Source organism: Dipodomys ordii, unplaced genomic scaffold (genome assembly GCF_000151885.1).
Source record: "Dipodomys ordii isolate 6190 unplaced genomic scaffold, Dord_2.0 Scaffold5, whole genome shotgun sequence".
NCBI lineage: Eukaryota > Metazoa > Chordata > Mammalia > Rodentia > Heteromyidae > Dipodomys > Dipodomys ordii.
Window position 1 is genome coordinate 5,750,672 of NW_012267221.1, and position 26,267 is coordinate 5,776,938.

The 26,267-nt window shown below is 36.5% G+C and overlaps 1 protein-coding gene across 1 annotated transcript; it reads left to right on the plus strand.

Moving 5' to 3' along the window:
• Positions 1-767: 767 nt before the first annotated feature.
• Positions 768-26,267, plus strand: Arl6ip6 (ADP-ribosylation factor-like 6 interacting protein 6). Its single transcript, XM_013030814.1, has 4 exons — positions 768-1,217; positions 2,569-2,622; positions 11,636-11,768; positions 25,329-26,267. The coding sequence occupies exons 1-4, from the start codon at positions 821-823 to the stop codon at positions 25,420-25,422; spliced, it is 678 nt and encodes a 225-aa protein (XP_012886268.1). The 5' UTR covers positions 768-820; the 3' UTR covers positions 25,423-26,267.

Here is a 26,267-nt window from a genome sequence, read left to right on the forward strand (position 1 = left end):
GGGAAAACTCCACCAACTTCCCCCCGCCCCCCCGGAAAGGAAAGACAACTGTGCCCCAGCTTCCCGGGCTTAGACGCCCCGTAGGGGGAGGGGTAATGGAGGGGTCCGCCACCTTCACCACCCTCCGCCCGAGCTACGAACGCCTCACAGACCTGAGGCGGCCCGGGGCGGGTGGGGTGGGGGCGGGGCAGGCAGCGAATAGCGTTAGCGGGCCGGGGCCGCGCGTGTCCGCGCCGCGTGCTCGCGACGGAGGGCAGGCGAGGGGAGGGTGGCGTGTCGGTCAGCGCGGCAAGAACGAAGCTCAAGGAAGGAGTGGACCGTTAATGTCAGGGCGGCCGTGTCGGGCAGCAGAAGGACTATGAATACGAGGCAGCTTTCCCCGGGGGAGTGTGGGCGTAGAGGGCCCCGGAAGCGGCCGGTGAACGAGGGGGGGTGTGTCGGGTGTCAACACGAGCGGGCGCTAGGACCTCGCGTCGAGGTTTGGCTTGGGAGCTGCAGGGGCCGGGCGCCTGCCAGAGACGACGCGGCGGTGGCCGAGGTTCCGGGCCTGGGCGACACGCGGCGGGAGGGGAGACTGGGCCTTGCTCCGCCTCCGTCCCGCTTCGGCCTAAGGTCCGGGTCGGGGCTCCGGTCTACGTCGGTGGTTCCCGGAGTTGTCTTCCCCGCCCCGTCAGACGCGCCCTTGCGTGCTCTGCGTGCCTAGCGTGGTGGGGGGGGGGAGGGAGCGGCCGCTGTGACGTCCTTCGCCGATTGGCTGGTCCCGGGGCGGGGCGGGGCGGCGGGCGACGCGGGATCTTGGCAGCCCCAGGGCTTTCCCGCCATGTCGTTCGTGGAGAGCCGGACGGCCTCGGCTCCGCGGCGTAACCGCCTAGTCACCCAAACCCCGCTGGCTAGACCTAAGTATTCTGCCTTCACGCGGACGGAGGGCTGGGGTGAGGGAGAAGAAGAGGAGGAGGGCTGCGAGCCCGTAGCCCGAGACTTGAGAGCGGAGTTCTCGGCTGGGGCGTTGTCGGAGCCCCGGAGGGGCCCGCCGCCCCCTCTCGACGGCGATGGGTCGCCGGCCCTGCCGGACAAGCGCAACGGGATCTTCCCTGCGGCCCAGGGCAGCCGGGCCCCAGCTCGCCGCTGGCCTGTCCAGATCCTCTCTATTCTCTGTTCATTGCTGTTCGCCGTGCTCCTGGCTTTCCTCCTCGCCATCGCCTACCTGATCGTTAAAGGTACTGAACCCCCGCGGCCGAGAGCACGGTGGAGCCAGAACCTGACTGTCGCCTCCTCTCTCATCTTTTCCCAGTCCCGCCTGCAAACACCACCTGGCAGCCGCTTTTATTCAACGCCCCTGACCCGCACCTTTCTTTGCTTCCCTCCTTTTGTCCTTTGATCCTGGTAGATGGGGATCCTGGTGGCCCACGGTGATTTAGAGACATTTTAGAAAAGGATATTTTGATGTAATGGGTACTCCCTGAAATACCTTGAAGTTAATGAGTACAGATGAGCTTAGCGAGTGAATTATTACTACGAATATTCAAGCCAAATGCAAAAAACAAAAAAAAAAAACACCTCTAAAAGGAGCCGGTAACTAAAATAGGATGCATGTTCAAAAGCTTTAATCCACAAATGCGATGCACTAAATACTGTCAACACTGAGATTCCTTGGGTACAAGAGTTTCTATCCTGCAACTCAAATTTGTTTTTACGGAGAAAATAACAGCTCAGTTTTGCATTGTTCATAACAAGGAGCTGTCGTCTGTTCTTCCTCTAATGCTTTCATTTTCCTGTGTCTGAAGTTGAAATGCTTGCCAAATTGGAATAAAAATAGGTGTGCTTTGAGAGGATTTTGTTTCATTTTGCTAAGGCTTTACAAAGATGTATTATACGGTTGGACATTATAGTAGAATCATTAGTTTATGTCTTAGTTCTCTGTGTGATCTTGGCCAAGTTATATAGAAACACACACACCAAATGGAGTTTATTGTATAAAAATGACTCAACACTTACTTTACTTATTAAAATTAAATATGTTTTAACTCCAGATTTTATTTTTCCTCATTAACACCCGGCCCTTAATGGTCTACCAGATGGTACATAACAGCTTTTACTATGCCTGATTTTCATACAGAAAACAAATTAGCAAGTTGATGTGGGAGTTTTACCTCTTAATGTAGTATCGGGTCGATCTTAAATGTTTGGCTGTCACTGTTGCAGTTCTTTTTCACTCCCCTCTTTTTTTTTTCCACTCTAACCTAAAAGTTTTGTAAGTCATTTCTTTGTATCATAAGATCACATGTTCGTGGTAAGTGAAAGTTCATTACAAGCAACATTGATATATTGAAGAATGGAGGAGGAACTAAAAATTTAGTACACCCTTAAATTTGAATTACTGTATATAAAGTGTCTTCACAATAGCCAAAGAATAAACATTCTCACTTTACACTTGTGGCACTTAACTCTTGTGGAAGTCTTCTTGTTAAGATCACATGGCTACTAAATCAAAACAATTTGAATCCAGAAGTTCCACAGTTTGGAGTTATTCAAATTTCAAAATGTCTAAGTCTTTCTTTGTGCTTACAGATTTACATGCTGAAAATTTGAAAAATGAAGATGGTGGAAATGCTGGACTATTAGGTATGAGCTTGCCATTAATTCGTCTAGTCACTCATTTTTGTTTCTTTCAAATTAGTTTAAATAGACATAGTTTGGGATTAAATACTATATATCTCCATGTGGAATTGTTAACATGTGACTTAGATCTAGCAAGTACTTAATTTTATAATTTCTTCTGGAAGAAGATCCCCACACCTCAGGAATTTAGAAACAGCAACAAAAAACTTGTTCATGCATTTACAAGTTAGCCAATATTAAAAAAAAAATCAAATAGCTAGGTGTCTGTAGCTCACAGTAATTGTAATCCTAGCTACTCAGGAAGATTGAGGTTTGAAGCCAGCTTGGGCAAGAAAGTCTTATGAGACTCTTATCTCTAGTTAGCCACTAAAAGTCTAGATTTGCAGCTGTGGATCAAGTTTACTTGCTACAGTGCTGGTATTGAGCATAGAGCTCAGGAACAAGCACCTCTAGGCCCTGAGCACCTAAGACTAGCACCCAAAAAAAAAAATTATAAATGGACTTCCAGAGACTTAGAGTTTATTTTTTTTGGCTCTTTTGATGGACAGAATTAAAGTTTGAATTAAGGGTTTCTGCTTGCAATATTGACAGCCTTTTTTGCATTAGTTCAAATACAGTCTCACTTTTACCTCCAACTGGCCTCAGACCACAGACATCCTACCTATGGCCTTTGGGATCACAGGCACACATCACTATGCCTGCCTTAGTGATTGAGATGTGGGTCCAGCCAACTTTTTGTCTGGTTGGCCTTGAATAGTCCTCTCAGTATCATCATTGTAAGTAACTGGAGGTTATAGATGTGAACCACTGCACCTGGCTCCCAAGTTCAACTATTTTTATAAGCAACTCTCAGAAATAAAAAGAATTTATTACTGGCCATCGTTTGATAAGTTAATGAGTTAGGAAAGTTTCTGCAATATCTGTAGATTGCTATCACAGGTTTCTAGTGAATAAGATAATATTGATGCTATTTTTTTTCCCTCTTTGCCAAAATGAATTTGAAGAGTTCCGAACTTTACCTGTATGATGTATTTTCCTCTTTTTGCTGTGATTCTTTTTGATAATTATAAACCATTTGATTTGGTTACCTGATATAAATAATTGCGATGCTGTGACACCAGTGACATCCTCCCAGTCTTTGATGAACTCTTTCATCTACTTTTTGAAGGCTTATGTTCTCACAGTATAGTCTACCTAGTTTTGTATAAAGGGAAAGGTGCATCTTCAAATTCAAAAGAGGTAATTTGCTAAATATCACATGAAAACTTTTGTCCATCTTCTTCTAGACTTCTTACATAAGAAAACTCATACTTTTTAGTTGCTTATCAATTCACATTCCCCTGTTTCAACTTTAGTAATTAAAGTTTATTAGAATTTTAGTAATATTTAATGAGCTCTAATCTTTTGAAAGGCTAGAAACAATCATGTGAACCAAGCATGCATTCTAACCTACTCTACGTAAGCCTAATTTCATATTTATGTGCATAGTAGGTGGCAACTGTTACCTGAAAGAATAGTTTGATCAGTATGAAAAGGAATGTGATAGGATTTTGTCATTGCTCTGCTTCTTTTTCTATCTTTGGTTAAATAATCTTACATTGTGTTAGATATGCTTAATAGACACTGAAAACTATAATAGCACCTAGGAAGATGCATAGCTTAAGTCTTTGTTGATGACAGTAGTTTACTATCAGGATTCAGGAATAAGGCCAGGTACTGGTGGCTCATACCTGTATTCCTTGCTACTTCGGAGGATTGTGGTTCAGAGCCACAATAGCTTGTCACTGTCATCTGTACCGGTCATCACGTTTGTGTGGTAGGTTGAAATCAATGGTTCTTCATTTACTACTAACTTAGGCAAAATTTGTCTATGGCCATACCACCCTGAACGTGCCCGATTTCGTCTAACTTAGGCAAAATTTTTGTTTTCAAGACCCCATCTCAGCAAAGCTGGGCATGGTGGGATGCACTAGTTAGCCTAGCTACTGGGGAACATAAATAGAAGAATTGCAGTCCTGGCCAGCCCATGCAAAAGTGAGACATTGCCTTAAAAATAACCAGAACAGCTGGGTACTGCTGGCTTATGCCTGTAATCCTAGCTACTCAGGAGGTTGAGATCTGAGGATTTCAGTTCAAAGCCAGCCCAGGCTAGAACATCCTTGAGACTCCTATCCAATTAGCCAGCAAAAACCCAGAAGTGGGGCGGTGGCTTAAAGTGGTTAAGTGTTAAACTGTCCCTTGAGCACAAAGGCTCAGGAACAGTTCCTAGGTCCTGAGTTCAAGCCCCAGGACCTACTAGAGAAAAATAATAGAACAAAAAGTTCTGGAGGCAAAGCAATAAAAGCTAAGAGATGCAAAGCCCCAGAGTTCACCCTTACTTCTGCCACAGAAAAGAATAGATTAAGGAATAAGGAAAACTGCCATATTTTATGCAGTAAAGAAAAACTATACAATGTCTACGCCCAAAATAAAGGTCCTTGGAGCCAGTCATCAAGTGAGGAATAAATATAGTCAATGTCATCTAATAAGCTAGCTCAGATTTCTGGGGATGGATGGATGGATGGATGGATGGATGGATTGACTGACTCTGTGTGTGTGTGTGTGTGTGTGTGTGTGTGTGTACGTGTGTACGTGTGTACGTGTGTACATACGTACTGGTCCTGGAACATAAATTCAAGACCTGGGTACTTCGATTGAGGCTAAGCTTTTTTGTTCGAGGCTAGCACTCTACCACTGGAGCCACAGCTTAGCTTCAGTGGAGGTGAGAGTCTCACATACTTTCCTGTTGGGCTGGCTTCAAACTACAAGGATATTTTGAAAAAGCATATTCATGCCTTTGGAAAATGTGTCTATTAAGCTATGTAGATAGAGACTACCAAAAGATGAGTCTTAAAAGGAAAAATCTGTTTTTATGTTGGTTTAGGCTAGACTTCTCTTCAGTTTGAAGAAAAATACAAGTTGACCTCTTCATAGAATATTTTGAATTGACTACTAACTTCTTGGTAAATTTTTGAGATAGTGGATAATTGGAAAGATAGTCTAGTTCTATTAGTATTTGGTTCCCATCCAAATAATTGCCAAATTGATTTTGCTATCAAGAGTGCCTCATTCTCTCAGAGAGAAGTATCTCCTCATTTCCTGTGAAATTATATCCTTTTGTATAGTTTATATAAAAAATTCTCATGAAGCAGCAGCAATATGTTGCAGGTAACTCACTCTCAGAAAGTCCCATTGAGAAAAACTAAATTTCTTCCTTCCAATGGAAACTAAAGCCTGACCATAAATGATACAGTGCTATCCAACTAGGTGGGATTTAAAAATTCACAAGTAGTCTATGCCGTTTTATAATACAATCTTTGTAAAATTATGTGTAGGATTTTATCACTACTGAAAGAACAACTAAGCAAAATACCAAAGAGTAGAAGGATGTTTAAATGTTTATCTGAGTTTTGGAATTACAGTGTTTTTTGTTTTTTTAATTTCTGTCAAGGATAAAACAGTTTTGGGGATTTGTTTTTTAAAGCATAAGTTTAAATTTAGAGAATATATGTGTTTAAAAATATGTTGTTGCTGAGAGCTGATGGCTCACTCTTATAATCCTAGCTGCTCAGTAGACTGATCAGGCTTTGAAGGCAACCTGGGCAAGAAAGTCTGTGGGACTCTTACCTCCAATTAACCATAGAAAAAGCTGAAAGTAGAGCTGTGGCTCAAGTGGTAATTCGCCAAAAGAAATAAAAACTATAAGTTTTCTTTAATTACTTAATTGTATGCTTGGTATTTAGTATGTCATCAGGGGCCAAAGGATACATTTTAATTTTTTTGAGCAGTTTTGTAAGAGTTGAAATTTTATGATTTATTTAGAAGTTTTCAAAATAATAAGAAAACAGATATATTTATAGTAGCATATTTGATCTTGAAATTACCAGATGGTCCTGTTGGAGCCTTCTATAAATCTACGATTATAATGTTATTTTAGTGATATTTTTCTTATCTTAGAAAACATTTCACTATTTCACTTCTGGGAATTATTTTAGTAGTATTTTCAAATATGGTAAAAGAATGACATATGTGTGATGAAATCCTAGAATAGAGATTAGCATATGGGCCATAGGCCAAATTTTACCTGCCTAGCACAGCTTTATTTATTGGTTTATAGGTTATGGCTGCCTGCTTTCATTCTCTAGTACACTGAATACATGAGTAGACTTGAGTAGTCACAACAGAGACTTAATGTTCTGAAAGCTGAAAATATTCCATATCTGATTCTTTTTAACAGTTTCATTCCATAGGAAAGGATTTCAGTCCAGAGAAACTCAAACCCAAGATTATATGACAGTGTTGTTCATCTTTTATGGTGCCAGTACATCACAATATTTAATATTCTTTGCCAGTGAACACATGCTACAGGCAGATACACACACACACACACACAAATGGAAGAGAAATGGAAAAGAAATCACATTTATCATTTGAATTGTTAATATATATGGAAAATGAAAATGCTTTCAACCTTTGAATGGAGTCTTTGCCCAGTGTAGCTGCTGTGCACCTTCTGTGCTCTCATTGCACTTACAGGGGTGGAAAGATTGTTTGTAAAAGATGGCTATATTTATTCCTCCAAATAAGCCATGAAATGCTTAAAAATGTCTTCATTATTTTGATAATACAAGCATCAAAAGAAGAAATAAGGATCGGCTGTAACCAATTAGAGATGTATTGGAAAAGTAGAATTGGTATTTTCACAATTGTGAAATTGTACTTGGCAAACATGCCCATTAAGCGTTGGGATTTTTGTATTTAGATCTTAACAAAATTACTTAACTAAAATTTTGTTTTGTTTTTACTTCAACTGTTGTTATCCTTCTATAACTTATTTCTCAAATAGTTAAAAATAAAGGTTAAAAATAAATGGTTAAGCCTGGTGCTGGTGGCTCACGCCTATAATCCTAGCTACTCCAGGGGCTGAGATCTGAGGATTACAGTTCAAAGCCAGCCAGGGCAGGAAAGTCCATGAAACTCTTATCTCCAGTAAACCACTCAGAAAACCGGATGTGGCGCTATGGCTCAAGTAATAGAGCACTAGCCTTGAGCTTGAAGAGCTGAGGGACAGTGCACAAGTCCAGAGTTCAAGCCCCATGACAGACAAAATAAATAAATAAATGGTTAAAAATAAAATCTGTTGAACCAAGATAATAGTGCCGACAATATAAAGATTATATTGAAGTTTCCTTTAGTGCCAACTATTTTAAAGATTATATTGAAATTTTATAGGAAATATAGAGTTAGCAGAATGGTCCATAACTTCATTGTTTAAAGCTGAGTAATGTGTATATGAGGGACCATTGTACTTTTCTCTCAACTTGTTTGAGAAAATATGTTGAGAAAAGATTGATTTTGTAATACTGAGGTTTGAACTCAAGGCTTGCTCGGCAGGTTAGGTTTTATTTTAAATGTTCCTGTACATATAGTTATTAAGTACAGTTGAGAACTGTTAGGGAGTTACTCATTTTTCAAATTTTATGTTGTCAGACTATCTCCTCCTTCCTCAGCTCTTAAGCAGGAAGCAGAGTAGAAGTGCTATATACTAGATCATGAGTGGGCAGGCCTTTGGATGGAGTCTTTGACCACTGTAGCTGCTGTGTACCCTCTGTGCTCTCATTGCACTCTCCGGGGTGGAAAAACCACTGTCTTTTGTTACTGTGCTTGGAAATTATCAGTGGGAACTTAAACTACAGGACCATATACTGTTTCTGTGCCTCACCTAGGACAGAAGTTCTATAGGCTGGGTCCATCTGCCAAGATAAGCGTAGTTATATTACTGGTCTAATAAGTAAACTTTTCTAGATGGCTTTCCAGTAAACTCAGCAGCACTCCTCTGTTAGTCCTTTTTACCATGTACACTCAAAAATATAAACATGGTTTATTCAAGCCACAACACTTCTCATTCTCTTTATCCCTTTCATACCAACATTTAACCTCCTACCCAGATTATATCTGCATACTCTTTTTTTGTAATTATTTTGCAACATAAAAGCCAGAGAGACACACTAAGGCTAGTTCTCCTTTCTGCCTTGCCACATCTCTCTTGTGGGATAACAAACAGAGCTGTTGCTCTTTAAAGGCAAATGGGGGAGGAAGAAGAAACTAGCAGAACAAAACATTTAGGTCATCTTTCAAAGGTACTTTATCCCATTTTGAGTTTGTACTTTAGCATTTTTGTCAGTTTGTTACCTAGCTTCAGATAATTTACAGACAATATTATGTACATAATTGCTTTTTGCTAAAATGAAAAAAAAACCTGGTGGTGGGTCATTTTGTGTTGCCATGAAGTTTGGTAATTCTTAAAGTCATACTCCAGTGTTTGCAGTCTTTCCTCATATCCTTTGGAAGTATAAGCTATGTACCTTTTAGTAGTGGTATCTTAGTAAACTAAGGCAGTTTGAATGTGTCCCTTTATTGAAAATCATCTGCCTTACTAGAATTATTTGTGCAATTTTACTTTTTAATTTTTTGACAGGTATAACAATCACATGGGTTAGCATTCAAAAATGTACACAGTATACATAAAACAGGCTTCTTACTCCTGTCCCAGAACCAATCGTTTCTTCTCTCCATAGGAGGACCAAGTTGTAATCCTTTAGAAAATTTTAATATGTTAGTAAAAATGTATATTGTTTTCCACACATAGAGCATATACATGTGTGTTTATACTACATTAATTTCCCCATTTTTTATACAAGTTTGGGGCTCACCAGTATATCTTGGGTGACGATCCTTCCATATCAGTATAAAAAGGACTTCTTTTTCTATTGTTATTATAAAGCTGATGTACAGAGAGGTTACAGTTATATAATTCATTTCTTTTTGTCACCCCTTCCCTCGGACTCCTTATTATACATCACATGGATGTGCTTAACTGCTCTCTACAGTAGTTGCCCTATCTGCAGTGTAGCTTTTGTGTATTCAGATGCCTGTTGGTCAGTGGCAGTTGGAAAATACTAAGTGGAAACTTCCAGAAATAGTAGGTTTTAAATTGGGCATTGTTTCAGATCTTACGTGATCCTGTTTCATACTGCTAGGGGCATGAATCTTCCTTGTCCAGCTATTATCCATCCTGTCCACATTGCTTGCGCATTCGCTATCTAGTAGTCACTATCTTGTCAGATCAGCTGTTGAGGTATTGTAGTCCTTGTGTTAAAGTAACAATAAAGACCACATTCATATGTTATTTCTTATATTCTTACATTTTATGTTATTGTTACTCTTCCTGTGCCCAATTTATAAATAAAGCTTTTATCATATTGTAAAAAAATTGAATATATTCTTTAGTACTTTGAAGTTTCAGCCATTCATATAGCCTTTTAGTTCATATCCCCCTCTTAGTACATAGCTGAACATTTAGATTTTTTCCCAGTCTTTAGATAATGCCATTTAAAATAATCTATTCATTTAATATATTTGGATATATATAGGACAAATATGTAACTTTTGCTTCTGGATGAAAGGAAACATTATGCATCATTTTAATAAATACTGCCAAAGGCTGGGAGGATGGCTCAAGTGATAGAACTCTCAAGCATGAGGCTCAGAGTTCAAACCCCAATACCTCCATTAAAAGACAATACTGCCAACCTGTGTTCCTTCACAGTTTACCAGTACACATACTTCCTCAATAACAGTTCATGAAAGGTTTGTTTATTCATAACATTAGCATTAAGTTAATACTAGAGATCTTGCTAGTTGTCTTATATGTGTAAAATTTTTTGTTATATTGAGATTTTGGATTGCAAGGCTTTTTCTTACTGGTTTCTAAGAATTCTCAATTACAGAAAAAGTTCTCCTTGGTGATGTAAGCTGTAAATGAGAATTTAAATCATTTATCACTTGATTTTTGCTTTATAAACTTAATTGTGTGAGTACACCTCCATAGTTGAATTTATGTATGTTAATACGATTCATGTTTCTAGTGTTTAAAAGAACATTTTAAATCAGAAGCGATAAATGACTTTTACAATGACTCCTTCTATACCTCTATATTTTGCCTGTTGTTTTTGCATTTTTGAGGCAGTCTTGGCCCCATGTTGGCCTCAAACTCTAAATTCTCTTGTCCTAGCCTCCCAAATACTGATCATAAGCGGTGTACCATTATAACTAGTTTACTAATAATGGCTTAGAATTTATCATGTTGCATATAGTGTAGGATATGTATCTAACCCTTTTTCCTTAGTGATCACTTTATGAATCTATCTTTTGGGGGGAAGAAGCTGTTGCTAGGGATTCAATCCAGGGCCTCATATATGTTAGGTAAATATTCCACTCAGCTATATCCCCAGCCCCCAGTAACCTTTTTTTTACTTGGGCCTTTTAAATTTTGTATTCTGGTAGATGAATTAATTTTTGAAAGAATTTTGAAAACTTGATAATAAAATAAAGCTATATTCCTACAAAAAGAGTTGCCACTGACCTTGGAGTTCGATTTGCAATAAGAATAGGCTACTATTTAATGTCCTGTAACAAGTTCCCAACTCATTGGTAATCTAGAATCTCAATTTATTGAGATCTAACTTTTTTAATGTACTGAACTAAGCTGTAGAATAAGACTAGGTTTATAATTTTTGTAGGAAATCTATAGAGAAGATACTCCAAAATCATTTTTGTGTCAAAATGTCATGTGTGGAATGAAAGGAAACACTCAGTACTAAGTAAAGATGTAGCAAGCTAATCATAAAGTTAAATAAAAATAACATTAACCTCTTAACAGAAATATTTAACTATTTTTCCTGTAGTTGAATTTTGTCAAACCTACAGTATTAGTTATGTCTTTCTATGCATTATAATTTAATTAAAATACTATGATTTCTAATTGAGCTTTAGTAATTAGTTCAAATCTCTTGTAAAAATAACAGGCACATATAATTCCAAAGACTAGAAGTATACATCATCTTCTTAACAAAAAGGTATATGTTTAAGTAGTTTTGAGTTTAACTATTTTCTCCTTTTTTCTTTTCCCATTAAGGGTTTTGGACTCTGCTCATAATATCCCTAACTGCCGGATTCTCCTGTTGCAGTTTTTCTTGGACAGTGACTTACTTTGATTCTTTTGAACCAGGAATGTTTCCTCCTACTCCTCTTTCACCTGCCAGGTTCAAGTAAGTAATGATGTGTCTTGTTTGGTTTTTGTTTTTTGATTTTTCTAAAATTCATTCCAACACTGTTAATATGCCAAAATAGCTAGAAGAGGCTGTTTATTTGTAAAATATGTTGTAGCTTCTCTGTTGTTTATAAAATCCAAGTAGTGTAAGATTTTACAGTTTGTGGTTTCCAACTTTAGATGAATGGAGAATATTTTCAGTTCCATATTTATATAATCTAATTTTTTAGATCATATAATCTAAAATAATTATCAAAAAAACCAAAATTTTGTGGCCATTTGTCCTTTTTGGATGAAATTTTATTTAAAACAGTTTAAAAAAGGCAAAAGTAATGCTAGAGTTTAAAAGTTAAACTACTTCTGTATGTAAATATGTTTGACTTACAAGAGAAAATGTAATAATTGGATTTAGTTTTTTTCTCAGGGTTTAAACTTTGAGTGATAATTAGTAAGATCTATGACCACCCACTTAATCTAAATTTATCCAAATCAGATAGGAAGTTTTCTTATAGTGGAACTGAGCAAAATTGCTTGGGTCTGTGTTTTCTGTGTTTCTAAGAAAAAGCCCGGAAGATGTAATCTAATCAAGTTTATTCATCCCAAATAGGCTCCACTTTTAAATAGTAATTTCCAAATAAGAATTTAAAAACTCTAGTTTTCTACAAATAGGAATTAAGAGGAAGTTGGTGAAGAGTAGAAAATAAATTCTATGATACGTTTATTTTATTTTTTATGTTTTTTTCTTTTTTTTATTGTGAAAATACTGTACAGAGGGGTTACAAGTACATGGGCAAGATGAGTACATTTCTTATCAAGCATTGTTGCCTCCTCCTTTGTTTCCCCTTCCCATCCCTTCCCAGCCTCCCTCCACTCCCCCACTCTCTTCTCCTCCCCCCTCCTCCCTCCACCAAAGTTGTAAAGTTTGTTTTCAACATAACGACTTGTACATCTCATTGTTGCAATGGGTCCACCTGTATACCTATTTAAACGATTTGTTTTTTCCCTTCCCCTCCACAAATTATACTGACATCAAATACAGTGAAAGCAGGGGCTATACCGTGGGGGAGGGACATACAAAGCAACAAAGAAATAATCTTATAAATGTTAGAAACAATCCTGAAAGAAAAAAACATTTGAATACATATCTTAGCTCATTTCCCTAACATCAACTTATCTGACCTTTTCTGCTTGACTCAGACATATACTAGTTATTGCAAATAAGGGAAACCATGGGACCTATGTTTCTTTGGGCCTGGCTTACTTCACTTAATATAATTTTTTCCAAGTCTTTCCATTTCCTGGCAAATGGGGCAATGCCATTCTTTCTGATGGAGGCATAGAATTCCATTGTGTATATATACGCATTTTCTTGATCCATTCATCTACTGAGGGGCATCTGGGTTGGTTCCATATCTTAGCTACAGTAAATAATGCTGCAATAAACATAGTTGTGCTGGTAGCTTTAGTGTGGTCTTGTTTGTGAACATTTGGGTAAATGCCCAAAAGTGGGATTGCTGGGTCATAGGGGAGCTCTATGTGGAGTCTTTCGAGGAAGCTCTATACTGCTCTCCAAAGTGGTTGAAGAAGTTTACACTCCCACCAATAATGCTGTAAGGTTCTCTTCTGTCCACATCCCCTCCAGCATCTGTTGTTATTAGAGTTCTTGATTATAGCCATTCTAACTGGGGTGAGGTGGTATCTCAAGCAGTTGTTTTGATTTGCATTTCTTTTATGGCTAGAGAGGTTGAGCATTTCATGTGTCTATTGGCCATCCTTTCCTCTTCAGAGAAGTTTCTCTTTAAGTCTTTAGCCCACTTATTTATTGGCCAGTTGTGTCTTTGAAGATTTGTTGTTGGGGGATTTAATTTTTTGTGTTCCAGGTATATTTTACATATGAGACCTTTGTCCGTTGTATGAAGATCTTCTAATCTGTGGGCTTTCTATTGATCTTGCTAGCTGTGTCCTTTGTCATGTAGAAGCTCTGCAATTTCATGCAATCCCATTTGTCCAACCTTTCTTTGATTTTTTTGTGTTTCTGGGTCTCTATTAAGAAAATTAGGGCCTGTGCCAAGGAGACCTAGGGTTTCTCCTATACATAGTGAAGAAAGCTCTTTGGTGAATGTGGAAGTCTTGAAGACTATAGAATTTTTTTAAAGCATTCTACTTATAAAACCCTTCCTGAAATCCAGGTAACAAGTTGCTCAATAGCAAGAAATATAACTTGAATTCAGAAGGAAAGTAAGAGTAAGTAAATCAGATGGATTTTTTTTCATGAAATAAGTCTATTATATGATATTCCTACCCTCTATTAAAGTTCTTGATGTTAGTAAAAAAATACGTATTTGAACTCTCTCAGAAAAATACACTCTCCACTCAAATGATAATCCATGTAGATTATGGAATGGTATTCCACTGTTAAGTGTAGCTCCTAGTCAATTTATATTATTATTACTATTGTTATTATTATTGTCAATTGTGGGGCTTGATCTCAGGGACTGGGCACTATCCTTGAGCTTTTTCACTCAAAGCTAAAACTCTACTACTTTGAGCCACAGCGCTACCTCAGGTTTTCTGGTGGTTAATTAGAGATAAGAGTCTCAGGGACTTTCCTGCACCCAGCTGGCTTCAAACTGGGATCCTTAGATCTCAGGCTCCTGAACAGCTAGGATTACAGGCAAGAGCCACTAGCCCCCAGCATCAATTTATATATCAATGTATAGTCTCACAATTATGGTACTCCTCAAATAAATGTACTTACTTCAGCTTAACATGTAGGCTGAGCCGGTAGTAATAAGAACAGTAACAACTAATATGTATAAACATTTCATATAAGGGCTTTCTTCACTATGTTTATCTCTTCACCAACATACAACATCTTTTACCCCTTAACTTGTAGTTGTCCCATCCTCTAAACTTTTATTTTTTTTTTTGGTCGGTTGTGGGGCTTGAACTCTGGGCTTAGATGCTGTCCCTGCACTCTTCAGCTCAAGGCGAGCGCTCTACCGCTTGAGCCCACAGCACCACTTCAGGTTTTCTAGTGCTTTTTATTGGAGATGAGAGTCTCATGGACTTTCCTTGCCCAGGCTGGCTTTGAACCACGATCCTCAGATCTCAGCCTCCTGAGTATCTAGGATTACAGGCGTGAGCCACTATCGCCTGGCTCCACTAAACTTTGTTCATAAAGTTTTCCCTATATGCTATTTTTGTTGAACTACATCTAGTCACAGCTCTGTCTTATTTAAGTCTTCAGTGACTTTCCCATTGCCTTTACTATAAAATTCTCAACTCCTATGTATAGCATCTGATCCCTTCCCCAGATGACCCTTTTTTCCTTTTTCCGTTCTTGTTCTTTTCCCCAATGCATCACATAGTCTATTTATAGACTATATATTGGTATTACTCAAATTAACTATGTAATTTTGAGGTACTGCAGCTTAATTCTCGCCTTTCTCTCTTCTTGGAATGTCCTTTTCTCTCTTACCATATTGTTTATCACCCCAATTCATAAACCTCATAAAGCTTAAAGAGTTTTTGCCAAGGGGCATAGCTCTAGTGTTAGAACAACTGCCTACACTATTGTGTACGGCCCTAAATTCAAACCCCAGTACCGCCAAGATAATTAAAAGGAGTTTTGAAAAGTAGAGAAAAGAATTTTTGGCAATTCTCTTAAAGATTTACTATTAACTAATAGTATTTAGTAATTTTCTAAAAGTTATATTTATATTTTTATTGCGTTATAATCACTAGTAAAAAAGGACCTCTATTTTCAGTGTGTTAGTCGAGTTTTTTAACATGACATTTTATCACATTACACATTTAGTAGATATGTACTTGATAAATATATTTTTTCATTTGTAATACATATTTTTTTCATTTTTCATTTGTGCAATGCACAAATGAAATTGAGTTTGAAACTGAAAAGACTGCCCTCTAGTGTTTATAAAAAATACACAATTACTTCAGATACAACAGAGTAAGTGTATAGTCTCTTTGTCACCAGTAGAGTGTGACCTTGTACAGGAAAATAACCTCTCCCCATAAGAAAGTTGAAATCTTCAGATTTTATTTTAATAAAAATCAGGTTCATTATTTCCTTAATGTATAGCATCACATTTTTATAAACATATACCTTAAAGTACATGTGTATTATGTCTTAAAATAAGTAATGATGTTAAAGTAAAATTTTTCCTGATTATATAAAGGTAGTTGTAACTGGGCACTGGTGGCTTATGCCTGTAATCCTACTTATTTAGGGGGCTGAGATCTAAGGATCATGGTTCAAAGCTACCTGGGGCAGAAAAGTCTGTGAAATCTGCTATCTAATTAACTACTAACAAGCTGGAAATAAAACTGGCTCAAGTGTTAGAGCACTAGCCATGAGCAAAAAAGCTCAGGGATGCCCAGGCCCTGAGTTCAAGTTCCAGTACCGGCACACACCAAAAATTCACAGTTATGGTTCTTTCAAAATTCGAAAGAAAGGGAAATAATGGAACCAATAATCAGCGAAAATGACTTACCAAAATTTAGATATCTTATCATTATGCTTATATGGAAATTAGGCCACAGTATACATACTGTTTTGTTACCGAGTTAAAAAAAACACTGTGTCTGATTGGTTTGTTAAATAGTAGTCATTTGGATTGGCATTAACTCAGTGGTAGAATGCTTGCCTAGCATTTACAAGGCCCTGTGTTCAATCCTCAGTACCTTACATACACACACGCACACACACAAACACACACACAAAAAGTTCTTTGGTATATTTTTAGAATAAAGCATTATTAAAAAAAAGCAGAATAGCTAGTTGTAGGAAAAAGAATCAACAGGAGTATATTTACAGTGGCTATGTATTCTTTTACTGAAACATAACATTTACTGAAATTAACATTTTCCCTAGTTTCAAACATTTAAGAAATCAGCCATTGGATCAATTATTATATTAGATTGAGGTTAGAAACAATCATTTTAAAAGCTATTTTCATATTTAATTTCTATATTTTTAATGCTAAATTTCAACTCTTTTTTTGCCGGTTGTGAAGCCTGAATTCTGGGCTTGGGTGCTGTCCCTCAGCTCTTCAACTCAAGAGCTAATGCTCTACCACTTGAGCCAGAGCGCCACTTCTAGCTTTTTCTGCTTATGTGGTGCTGGGGAATCGAACTCAGGACCTCGTGCATGCAAGACAAGCATTCTTACCACTGAGCCACCTTCCCAGCCCCTAAATTTCAACTTTTAACGTACACACTATATCTTTTTGAAATAAGTGATAGTTAAACAGGTAGTTAAACAGATACATGGTGGATGAATGAGTATGTTTTTCCAAAGGATAGTTCCTACATTTGCAAATTTGTTGAATTAAAAAGGTACACTATAATGTATAAGCTTTCCTAGTAGCAAAGCATCATTTTCTTTGTGTATTGATTATATACCTCTAGACTGTGTGGAGGATTTGTCTTAATTGTTACTGAAAATGTGTTTGCAGTGTTAAAGAACAAATAAGTTTAAGTTCCTAAGAGTATCAAAATAGGCATTCTGTCCTCATCAGAATGCAATTTTCTACAGTCTTTTTACACTATTAATTAACATTTCCAGTTTATTCCTCTTCAGTTTTTTGTCTTCATTGGGTTTAGGCAGTGGTTTTTAGTATGACAATATATAGTCACTAATTCATGTTGCAATTATCTATATTAATTATAGTATCTAGGAATCAATAAAACTACAATGTCACCTATCCATGCAGAAATTTTACGTATAAAGAGAATCCAGAGGGCTGGGAAGGTGGCTCAGTGGTAGAGTGCTTGCCTTGCATGCCTGAGGCCCTGGGTTCGATTCCTCAGCACCACATAAGCAAAAAGAAAAAAGGCGGAAGTGGCGCTATAGCTCAAGTGGTAGAGCGCTAGCCTTGAGCTGAAGAGCTGAGGGACAGCACCCAGGCCCAGAGTTCAGGCCCCATAACCGGACCCAAAAAAAAAAAGAGAATACAGAGCTTGCAGTAATTTTGGGTTTCATTCTAGAATGTGTCACTGGCAGGACCAGATACTTTATTTAACAAGTATAACTTTTTATCTAATATTTTTAAATTAATAGAGATGTTTTACAGGTTTCTGTTAACTCAGTTCTTCCTTAAGATAGTCGTAGTGGTTATCATTAGTTTCTGCTAGTACTGCAGTTTGAATTTAAGGTTTCAAATTTGCTCAGCTGGAGCTCTGCCACTTGAGCCATGCCTTCATCCCAGCATTTTACTGGTTATTTTTGGAGATGTAGTCTTATGAACTTTTCTGCCCAGACTGACTTTGAACCCTTCTTCATTAAAAAGGACCCTAGGCATAGGTCACTGGCACTTGGCACCTGGCCAGTTACTTCATCTTTTAATAGATGAAGAACATGAATTCCAGGAGTTTAAACAACCTACACAAAGTCAAATGGCTTTCATCTGCCATAGCTTACAGTTTATTGTTTCTGTGTGCCATACTAGCTAACCCACTTTTGCATTATGAAATGAATTAGTAGAAAGAATTTCACTAATTGCTGCTATTGTATTTACTCTCAACAAGCATTCTGGACTTTAGTATATGACAATATTGTTCCTAGAGTGTTACTAAATATAATTTTTAAAAAATCTCTTAACATCTTTCTTCCTTGTCCTCATTGTTGCTCCTACCCACCAGAAGTGTCCACTTTGAACTGCACAGATTTCACTTTATTGATGCATAATCACCATCTAGTGGTGAAATTAAGTAACTTGAGGTTTGTGGTATCACGTGTTCCAAAATAAACATTCAATTATTGAAAGTGAAAATATCACTTTAAGTCTTAACTGTAAAGTTAGTGAAAAAATGATTATATAAGTGATGGACTTAGCAAAAAGCACAGTAAAGTTCATTAATTTTCTAGTTGTCAAAATATTTAGTAACTAAACTTTTATGTGAAGGTATTAACTGTTGCCTTTCTGGTCGTGTGTGTGTGTGTGTGTGTGTGTGTGTGCGCGCACGCGTGCACGCGTGCCTGAGCGCTGTCCCGTGTGTGTGTGTGTGTGTGTGTGTGTGTGTGTGTGTGTGTGTGTGAGATAACTTTTTTTTCTTTTTTTTTGGGGGGGGGGTCCCATCGTGGGACCTGAACTCTGGACCTGAGCGCTGTCCCGTGAGTGTGTGTGTGTGTGTGTGTGTGTAACTTTTTTTTTCTTTTTTTTTGGGGGGGGGAGGTCCCGTGGTGGGACTGTCCCGTGTGTGTGTGTGTGTGTGTGTAACTTTTTTTTCTTTTTTTGGGGGGGGGGGAGGTCCCGTGGTGGGACCTGAACTCTGGGCCTGAGCGCTGTCCCTCAACTCTTCAGCTCAAAGCTAGCGCTCTACCACTTGAGCCACAGAGCCACTTCCGGCTTTTTTTCTTTTTGCTTACGTGGTGCTGAGGAATCGAACCCAGAGCCTCATGCATGCAAGGCAAGTGCTCTACCACTGAGGCACCTTCCCAGCCCCTTTTTATTTCTTGTATATATAGAATATTTGATAAATACACTTTTAGTTTCACATAACGTGTTTTTAATTTTTATTTAACATTGTTCACATGCCATCTGTGTTTTTTTTTTTAAAGTATTTCCCGCATCATGCTATTTGGAATTTGCACAATAAGTTGGGAAGACAAAGAAAAGGGAACAAATTGTTTATTTTTGTTTGAATTGCTTTTTGGTAAACTGGTAACTATTTTATAGTGAGCTATTCTTTTACATGTATTACTCCCAAGGGAAAACATCCTATATGTAATCAGGAATTTCATAACATGAAAATGTGTTGTATTAACTATTGTTAATATGCAGTAAAGGTTAGAATATTTGTTGTGAATTTCCTTGAAGATTTAAGATCTTATTGTAATTAATATATCATAGTATTCTTTTCTATGCAGTCTAGTTTTTAAAAATGTTATACAGTTTTCTATTTACTATTCCACTGATGTCCACAGGTTTAAGAAGATAGTGATGAAATAGTAAAAGCATAATAGAAAAGTATTGTGGATTCTTAGCTGTAAGATAAGCCTGAGAGATAGTGATTTAGTATTTAAGTTTTAGAACTTTATTTCTTTTCCAAATAGACCAAATTTAACATTGAACACAATGAATTGACTACTATTTATTCTTTTATTCAGATTTCAGAGTGCTGTCTCCTTGTTGATCAGATTCTTTATTGCCATGAAGTCATTAAACAGATGTCAGATGGCTAATTGCAGTAGGAGAAAAAAAGCTACCGACAAAAGCGATAGATCATGGACTTGGCCTTGATATCTGAGTGCCATGAAGTTTCATTATCTAGGGAGTATTTGAAGCCATCACTTGGCAGTGTTCCTATTATTAATGGTTGTTAGTATCCTGCAGCTTCTGGAAGTACAGGCTTAAAATACATGCAGGTATTTCTTCTTAGAATATGTTCCATTACTGTTCTAACTGGAAACATACATAGATGTAACCAACCTTTAAGAAACTATGGTAAATATTCCTGTTTTTCCTGTTTTCATAATATGATCTAAGGATTTGCTTTGCAGTTGTCATTGTTCTTGTTTGTTATGCTTATAATATATTAGTTATGGGTAGTTCAGAAAACTAGTTTTGTACTGGTACCCTTATTTTTAAGTGGCTCTATGTATAAGTTACCAGAAACAGCCTTTCCAGCCTACCCATGTACTGGCTCTTTTGAGTAAGTTGGTTAACATCTATTATGTTTACTATTTAAATGCAACAAATATGTCATGTGATAAGGCAGACCTTCTTTTTTTCTTCTCTGCTTTTCCTTCCCCTTCTTTCCTCTCCACCCTCCTCTTCTTTCTTCTTTTCCTCCTCCTCTTCCTGTAATCCCCCTGACCTTTTCTCGAGATTTCTTTTTCAAGGCAGAAGTCTGATCCAGGCCTACCATGGGTTATCTGTTATCTTTAGCCTCAGAGTTTATCTTTTTTTTCTTTTTATTCTTTGATATCTGTGTACCCTTTTATTAAAAATAGGTAATAGATGATAGTGGTATTTAGTACTATTTCATATACTGCATTCAAAGAAGTGTTTTAAACTTTAGACTCCTAAAAATTTAAGACTTGGGAAATCCATTCTTTTTTTAAGTTTTATAGTATTTATCTTGATTTCCTAGTGAATAAGGGCTTTCATGTGTAATTCAATTATCCAGTGTTGTTGTCAGACATTTTTCTACCATGAAACACCAGTGAAGTAATGTGAACATATCTGACAGTCTTTATAACTGAATGGACTGCCATATAGGTGAAATAGACCATAAGTTAATACACCACTTCACCCAACTAGATGTACCTTTATTCATTCTCTCTCATAGGTTTTCAGGAAAATTCAGTGAAATAAGAACTAATCCTTATCTGTGACACAACTTTAATGGTTGTATCTCTTTCCCACTCTTTTGGGTGGGTATTAGTGCAGTCACCTACTACACTAAATTTTTCTTGAGTTCACTGAAAACTTATATGAAGTTTAATTTTCTGTGAAGTTTAATCTTCGTTTTTCAATTTGTTGTTTAAAATAGTTTGTTTTCTTCCTTTTTGAAATGTTTTTCTTTCTTTTTTATTAAAATCCATCCTGTCTTTCCTTCTTACTAGGTTATTTTGGGCCTCTTTTCTGAGAACCTCCCTTGATTTTTATTGCTTGCTGGAGATTTCCTGTTGCTTGCTGAAGATTTTTACTTCTTTGTCCTAACGATAATAATTGAGATTGGTGTTCCTGTGACAAAGTTGTTAAACTGCATTATTTAGGGGAAAAGGGCAAGGAAAAAGTTTATATATGTTCAGTACACAATTTTTCCCCAGTTGGTTTTTACTCGAGGTTGGCTAAATCCCAAGATTGAGAACCTGAAGATAAAGCCTAGTGTAACTGAATATAATGTTGCTTTTGTTTTCAGGTTTGGGTTGAGAACCTCTGATTCTAAATAAAGAACTAATTGATATAGTTAGGCCAACTAAAACTTAACACAGCATGAACTTCCTTAGAACTGGAGATTCCTTGGTTTAGAATTGAATGAGAAATAAAAGGCAGTCTAGATGTCTGAAGAAGTAGATTAACACCAACTGGTTTATTGTACCTTCTGCTGAGTTAGTCATACAAGAAACAAATAGCCAGTTTTTTTGCTCAAGGCTATCGCTCTATTACTTGAGCCACAACTCTACTTTCAGCTTTTTTCATGGCTAATTGGAGATAAGAGTTTCATGGTCTTTGCTGCCCAGGCTAGCTTTAAACCGCAGTACTCAGATCTCCACTTTCTGAGTAGCTTGGATTACATGCATGAGCCTCCAGCACCTGGCCTTGACGTTACTATTTTGAATAACATGAACTATGTTGTTTAAGCATGTGTGATATGTAAGAACACATGTAAAGGAATGAAAATAAATAATAAATATTGAATGACGATTCTAAGTAAATATAGAATCTAGTATATCACTGTGCTCACAGACATTCAGTTCAGATCAATTGGAAGGCTAATGTAAAAACAGCCCAAAACAAAAAGAAACCTGGCTTGAACTTTTTGTCCTGCATGTTGAAGAACAAGACAAAAGGCAATATATTTGGAACACTTGGCAATTGCTTATTTGGCACATTACATTGCCACTTAAAAATAAGAATATAATCATTAATTAATTTATTTAAATTTCAAATGTATTTCATTCCTAAAAAGTGAAAAAAGTAAAGTCATTTTTTATGTTCACTTAAGAAGTTAACTGTTACATATTAATAGAAATGTATTGCTAGAAATTCTACAGTTATGAAATCTGGCCATACATAAAAGAAGTTTATGTTCTCTACTGAGAGAAATGATTGAACAAGTAGGAAAAGAGTAATAGCAAAATTATATATAAACATACAGAAACTTGTCTTTATAAACTCTTGGGTTTATTTTCTGTTACTGTTTCTTTGGTTTGGAGATGGGATTGTTTTTAAGTGTTTTGCTTGGAAGGACTGGAGAAGTGAAGTAGTCAAGAATTTTTTTTTAAAAAAAATCTCTTCTGTAGCTAAGCTGTCTGTTTTTTTAATACCATGTCCCTAACATTTATTGATCATTTGCTGTGTGCTAGATCCCTGATTTTTACAACTTGCAAGGGTAAGTTCGATTTTTATTGCCATTTTAGAGGAAGAAATGAAGGTTTAAAAGATCAATTTTCTACCTTTTATACCCCTTGCAAGTAGCAAAATTGGCACCCAAACCCAGCTCTATCTAACTATAGACCTTGTGCTCTTAATCACTAACAAGGACTATCTAGGCACTTCATTGCCATGTGTCTTTTATTATTAGAAAGGATTTCATTGGAAGGAGAATGAGATGTAGTGTCTTTTGTATAACTCATTTTCTAAGATGGAAATAGTTGTATTTTAATGAACTTTCCTTTGTAACTAAATTTCCAGGGGTATTTTACTCTTATTGAGAGATGTTTCTTGTTTACTTGCATTTTGATTTCAGAAATGTATTGAAGTAAAAAAGAACTTAATCTAAGCCTAACTTTTACTTAGGAAACATTTTACTTTTGTCATTAAATTATCTATTTATTATTTTTATTTACTTAGTTCTAAAATTTTGAATTGCTAGTTTAAGTGATTAGTTTAAATTATATCGCTCCCTCTCTTTGATTGACTCTTTGAGACTAAAATAGTTACATAGTTGTACTTTTCCTGCATCATTGTTCCAACTTAAATATACCTAGTATGGAAGTAAAAACAAACTATAGAAGCTTGTAGGTCTCTTTGCAGTGTTTTTATTTATTCAGCCTCTGTCACCTAGAAAAGAATAGAATTTACACCTAGAAGGAGCCTTCGGTTTATCTGATATTGCTGAATTCTTAAGTGTGAGTCCTGCTTCTTGTTCTGACCTTTCTTCTTTACCTCACAGTGCTTCTTGTATATCCGTCTATTGGCTTAGCTTTTAAAACTTACATCAAAATTTGTTTCATTAGAAAAATTTTTACAGTATCTTTTACTCTTCTCACTTACTTTTACATCCATTTAACATAGAAGCAAATTAATCTTACAGTGTTCCTAGGTACCTGGAAAGAACAGGCATGCTAGAAGTATGTCTCAAGTGGTATAGTGCTTTCTTAGCCAACACAGGGTCTTGAGTTCAAAACCCAGTACTGCCAAAAATTTTTTTAAATTTCCACACTCATTTTGTAGATCAGTAGATGCAGAGAAGAACTTAGTTTCACTGTGCTTGTTGTGTTTAAATCTTTGTGTGATATGCTAAGTGTTTTCCCTGCCCTTAATTTTTTGAAAATATGCACCTCAGAAAGCAAGTGATACCCAAATAGCAAGGTAAGAGGACTATTGTGGTTTTTATTTTTAAGTAATAAACTGAAAAGTTTGGGTTCATTCAGCGGTAGAAAAAATGGATAAAGGCATTTACAGTAGTAATGAACTCTACATGCCTGGGGTATTCATGGTTTTTACTCAGGGATGATCTCCTTGGAAACATATACCTGCAAATACTAAGGATCTGATGTACTGTCTTGAGTTTGGCCTCTCTTAAACAAAAAGAGGAAAGGCTGTGTCTGTGATACATGCTCTTTAATCTCAGCCAGATAAGGAGGCCTAGTAGGTAGAACATGGTTTGAAATAGGCCTAAGCTAGATGCTCTCTGAAAAATAACTAAAACAAAAAAGCCTAACATCATAGTTGTAGAGTGTTTCACTGTCATGCCTGAGTTCCTAAGTTAAACTTGTCAAAACAAAAAGAGGAGGAAAGGATCTGGATATGCTGACCTTCCCTGTCCAAGATCCTTATTACTTTCATAACTAACTTCTTTTGATGCACCTTCCTATCAGTCTTCAATTTGTGTGTTGCAATGAAGAGAGGACTTTGTTTCTCTTCTAACAAGTTGGACACTTGTCTTTTTAGTATGTCTTATCCTTACTAAGTACAAAAAAAGCTTGCGATACTGTATTTAGGAAAAAGAAAAAGTATTGAAATTGTTATAAAAGAAACAAATGTCAAGGATAATCAGTACATATAAATTTCTTAAGCTAGTTGGAACTCATAAGAATTATAAATAAGAGGTGTATCTTTGCTGATACTTAGGAACTTGTTGAAAACCACTTATGTAAGTTTCTGTTAGGTTTAGAGAACTAAAATATCTGTAAAGACTTACTCTGAACCATTCACATGGAATGTGTGACAAGAAAAGGTTTCTTTTTTACATTTTTTAACACAGATTAAAAATGATATGAAGAGGATAGATACTTGAATAAATATGTATTTTTAGATATATCTATGTGAGAATAAGAAGCAGAGCATAGAAACAGTGTTAATTCATGCAAGAACATATTTATAACAAATTTTTATGTTATGGCTACACATAGAAACAGTAAAAAGAAAAAGAAAATATCAAGCTCAAATCTAGCATTTTACTTTAATAAAATGTAACTGTATTTGTTAACTAGGAAAGTTTTTCACACTACCACTAACCCTGATATTCTCATCTTACTTGCATATTAATGTGTAATTTTTTATGAAAACTGTGTTGTTTTTTAACGAGCGTATATGTTACTTTATTTTAAATTTGTGTTTTTTTCTTTCTTCTCTAGGAAGTTGACTGGACATTCTTTCCACATGGGCTATAGCATGGCAATTTTGAATGGTGTTGTAGCTGCTCTGACTGTGGCGTGGTGCCTCCTGTAAATCCACACTGGAGCAATGTTGTTGGCAGAGTGGTGGTTGTTCATTAACAATAGAAAAGATGATCACTGCATACTGATAACTGAGAAGACTAAGAAGCAGAGATGCATGTCATAGTCATGATGGAAGACCTTTAAAAGCATTCTTCTATAGTCTAGGCATTGAGGATATTTAAGTGTTGTTTCAAATAATTCCTTCAAAGTATATTTTACCTCATCATTTTACTTTTTTATGTGTAGTTTTTATCAGTTGTAGAGAACATTTTAATGGTGATCAAACTTGAAAACTTGAATACAAGATATGCCTACCTTTCCATGTAAATACTACATTTTTGCTAAGAAATGCTGATGTTGCTGTTTAATCAAGATAATGTTTCTTATTTATAACATTTTCAAAACAATGCCTACAATGAGATTTTAAAGAAGCTACTTTTTCAAAATCAGGGTAGTTTTGATACTCATAATCACTAGAAGGTGCATTTATATTCTTACAGGCTATAATTTCTTATGTGTTTTGCATATTTTCCTACTACATGATGAATTTATGTTTTTTAAAATGATTACATCTAGACAACTGTAAGTGCTAGTCTTAGCTGGTACAAACTAGCCATTTTACTAAGTACTTTGTCTTTTTATAAAACACAGAAGCACATTGGCTAGGTTTAAAATTAAGTAAATTTATTTTTTGACAATAAAAATCACTGAAAAGGTAAATTATTTAAGTCATTTAAATATTGAGAAATTTGAGGCTGTAAACTATTCTCTTCAACATTTTGAAATATTTGACGTATTTATGGTTACTTCACAAAAGTTACATTATTTTGTTTTAATAAATGAAATTTTTGTACA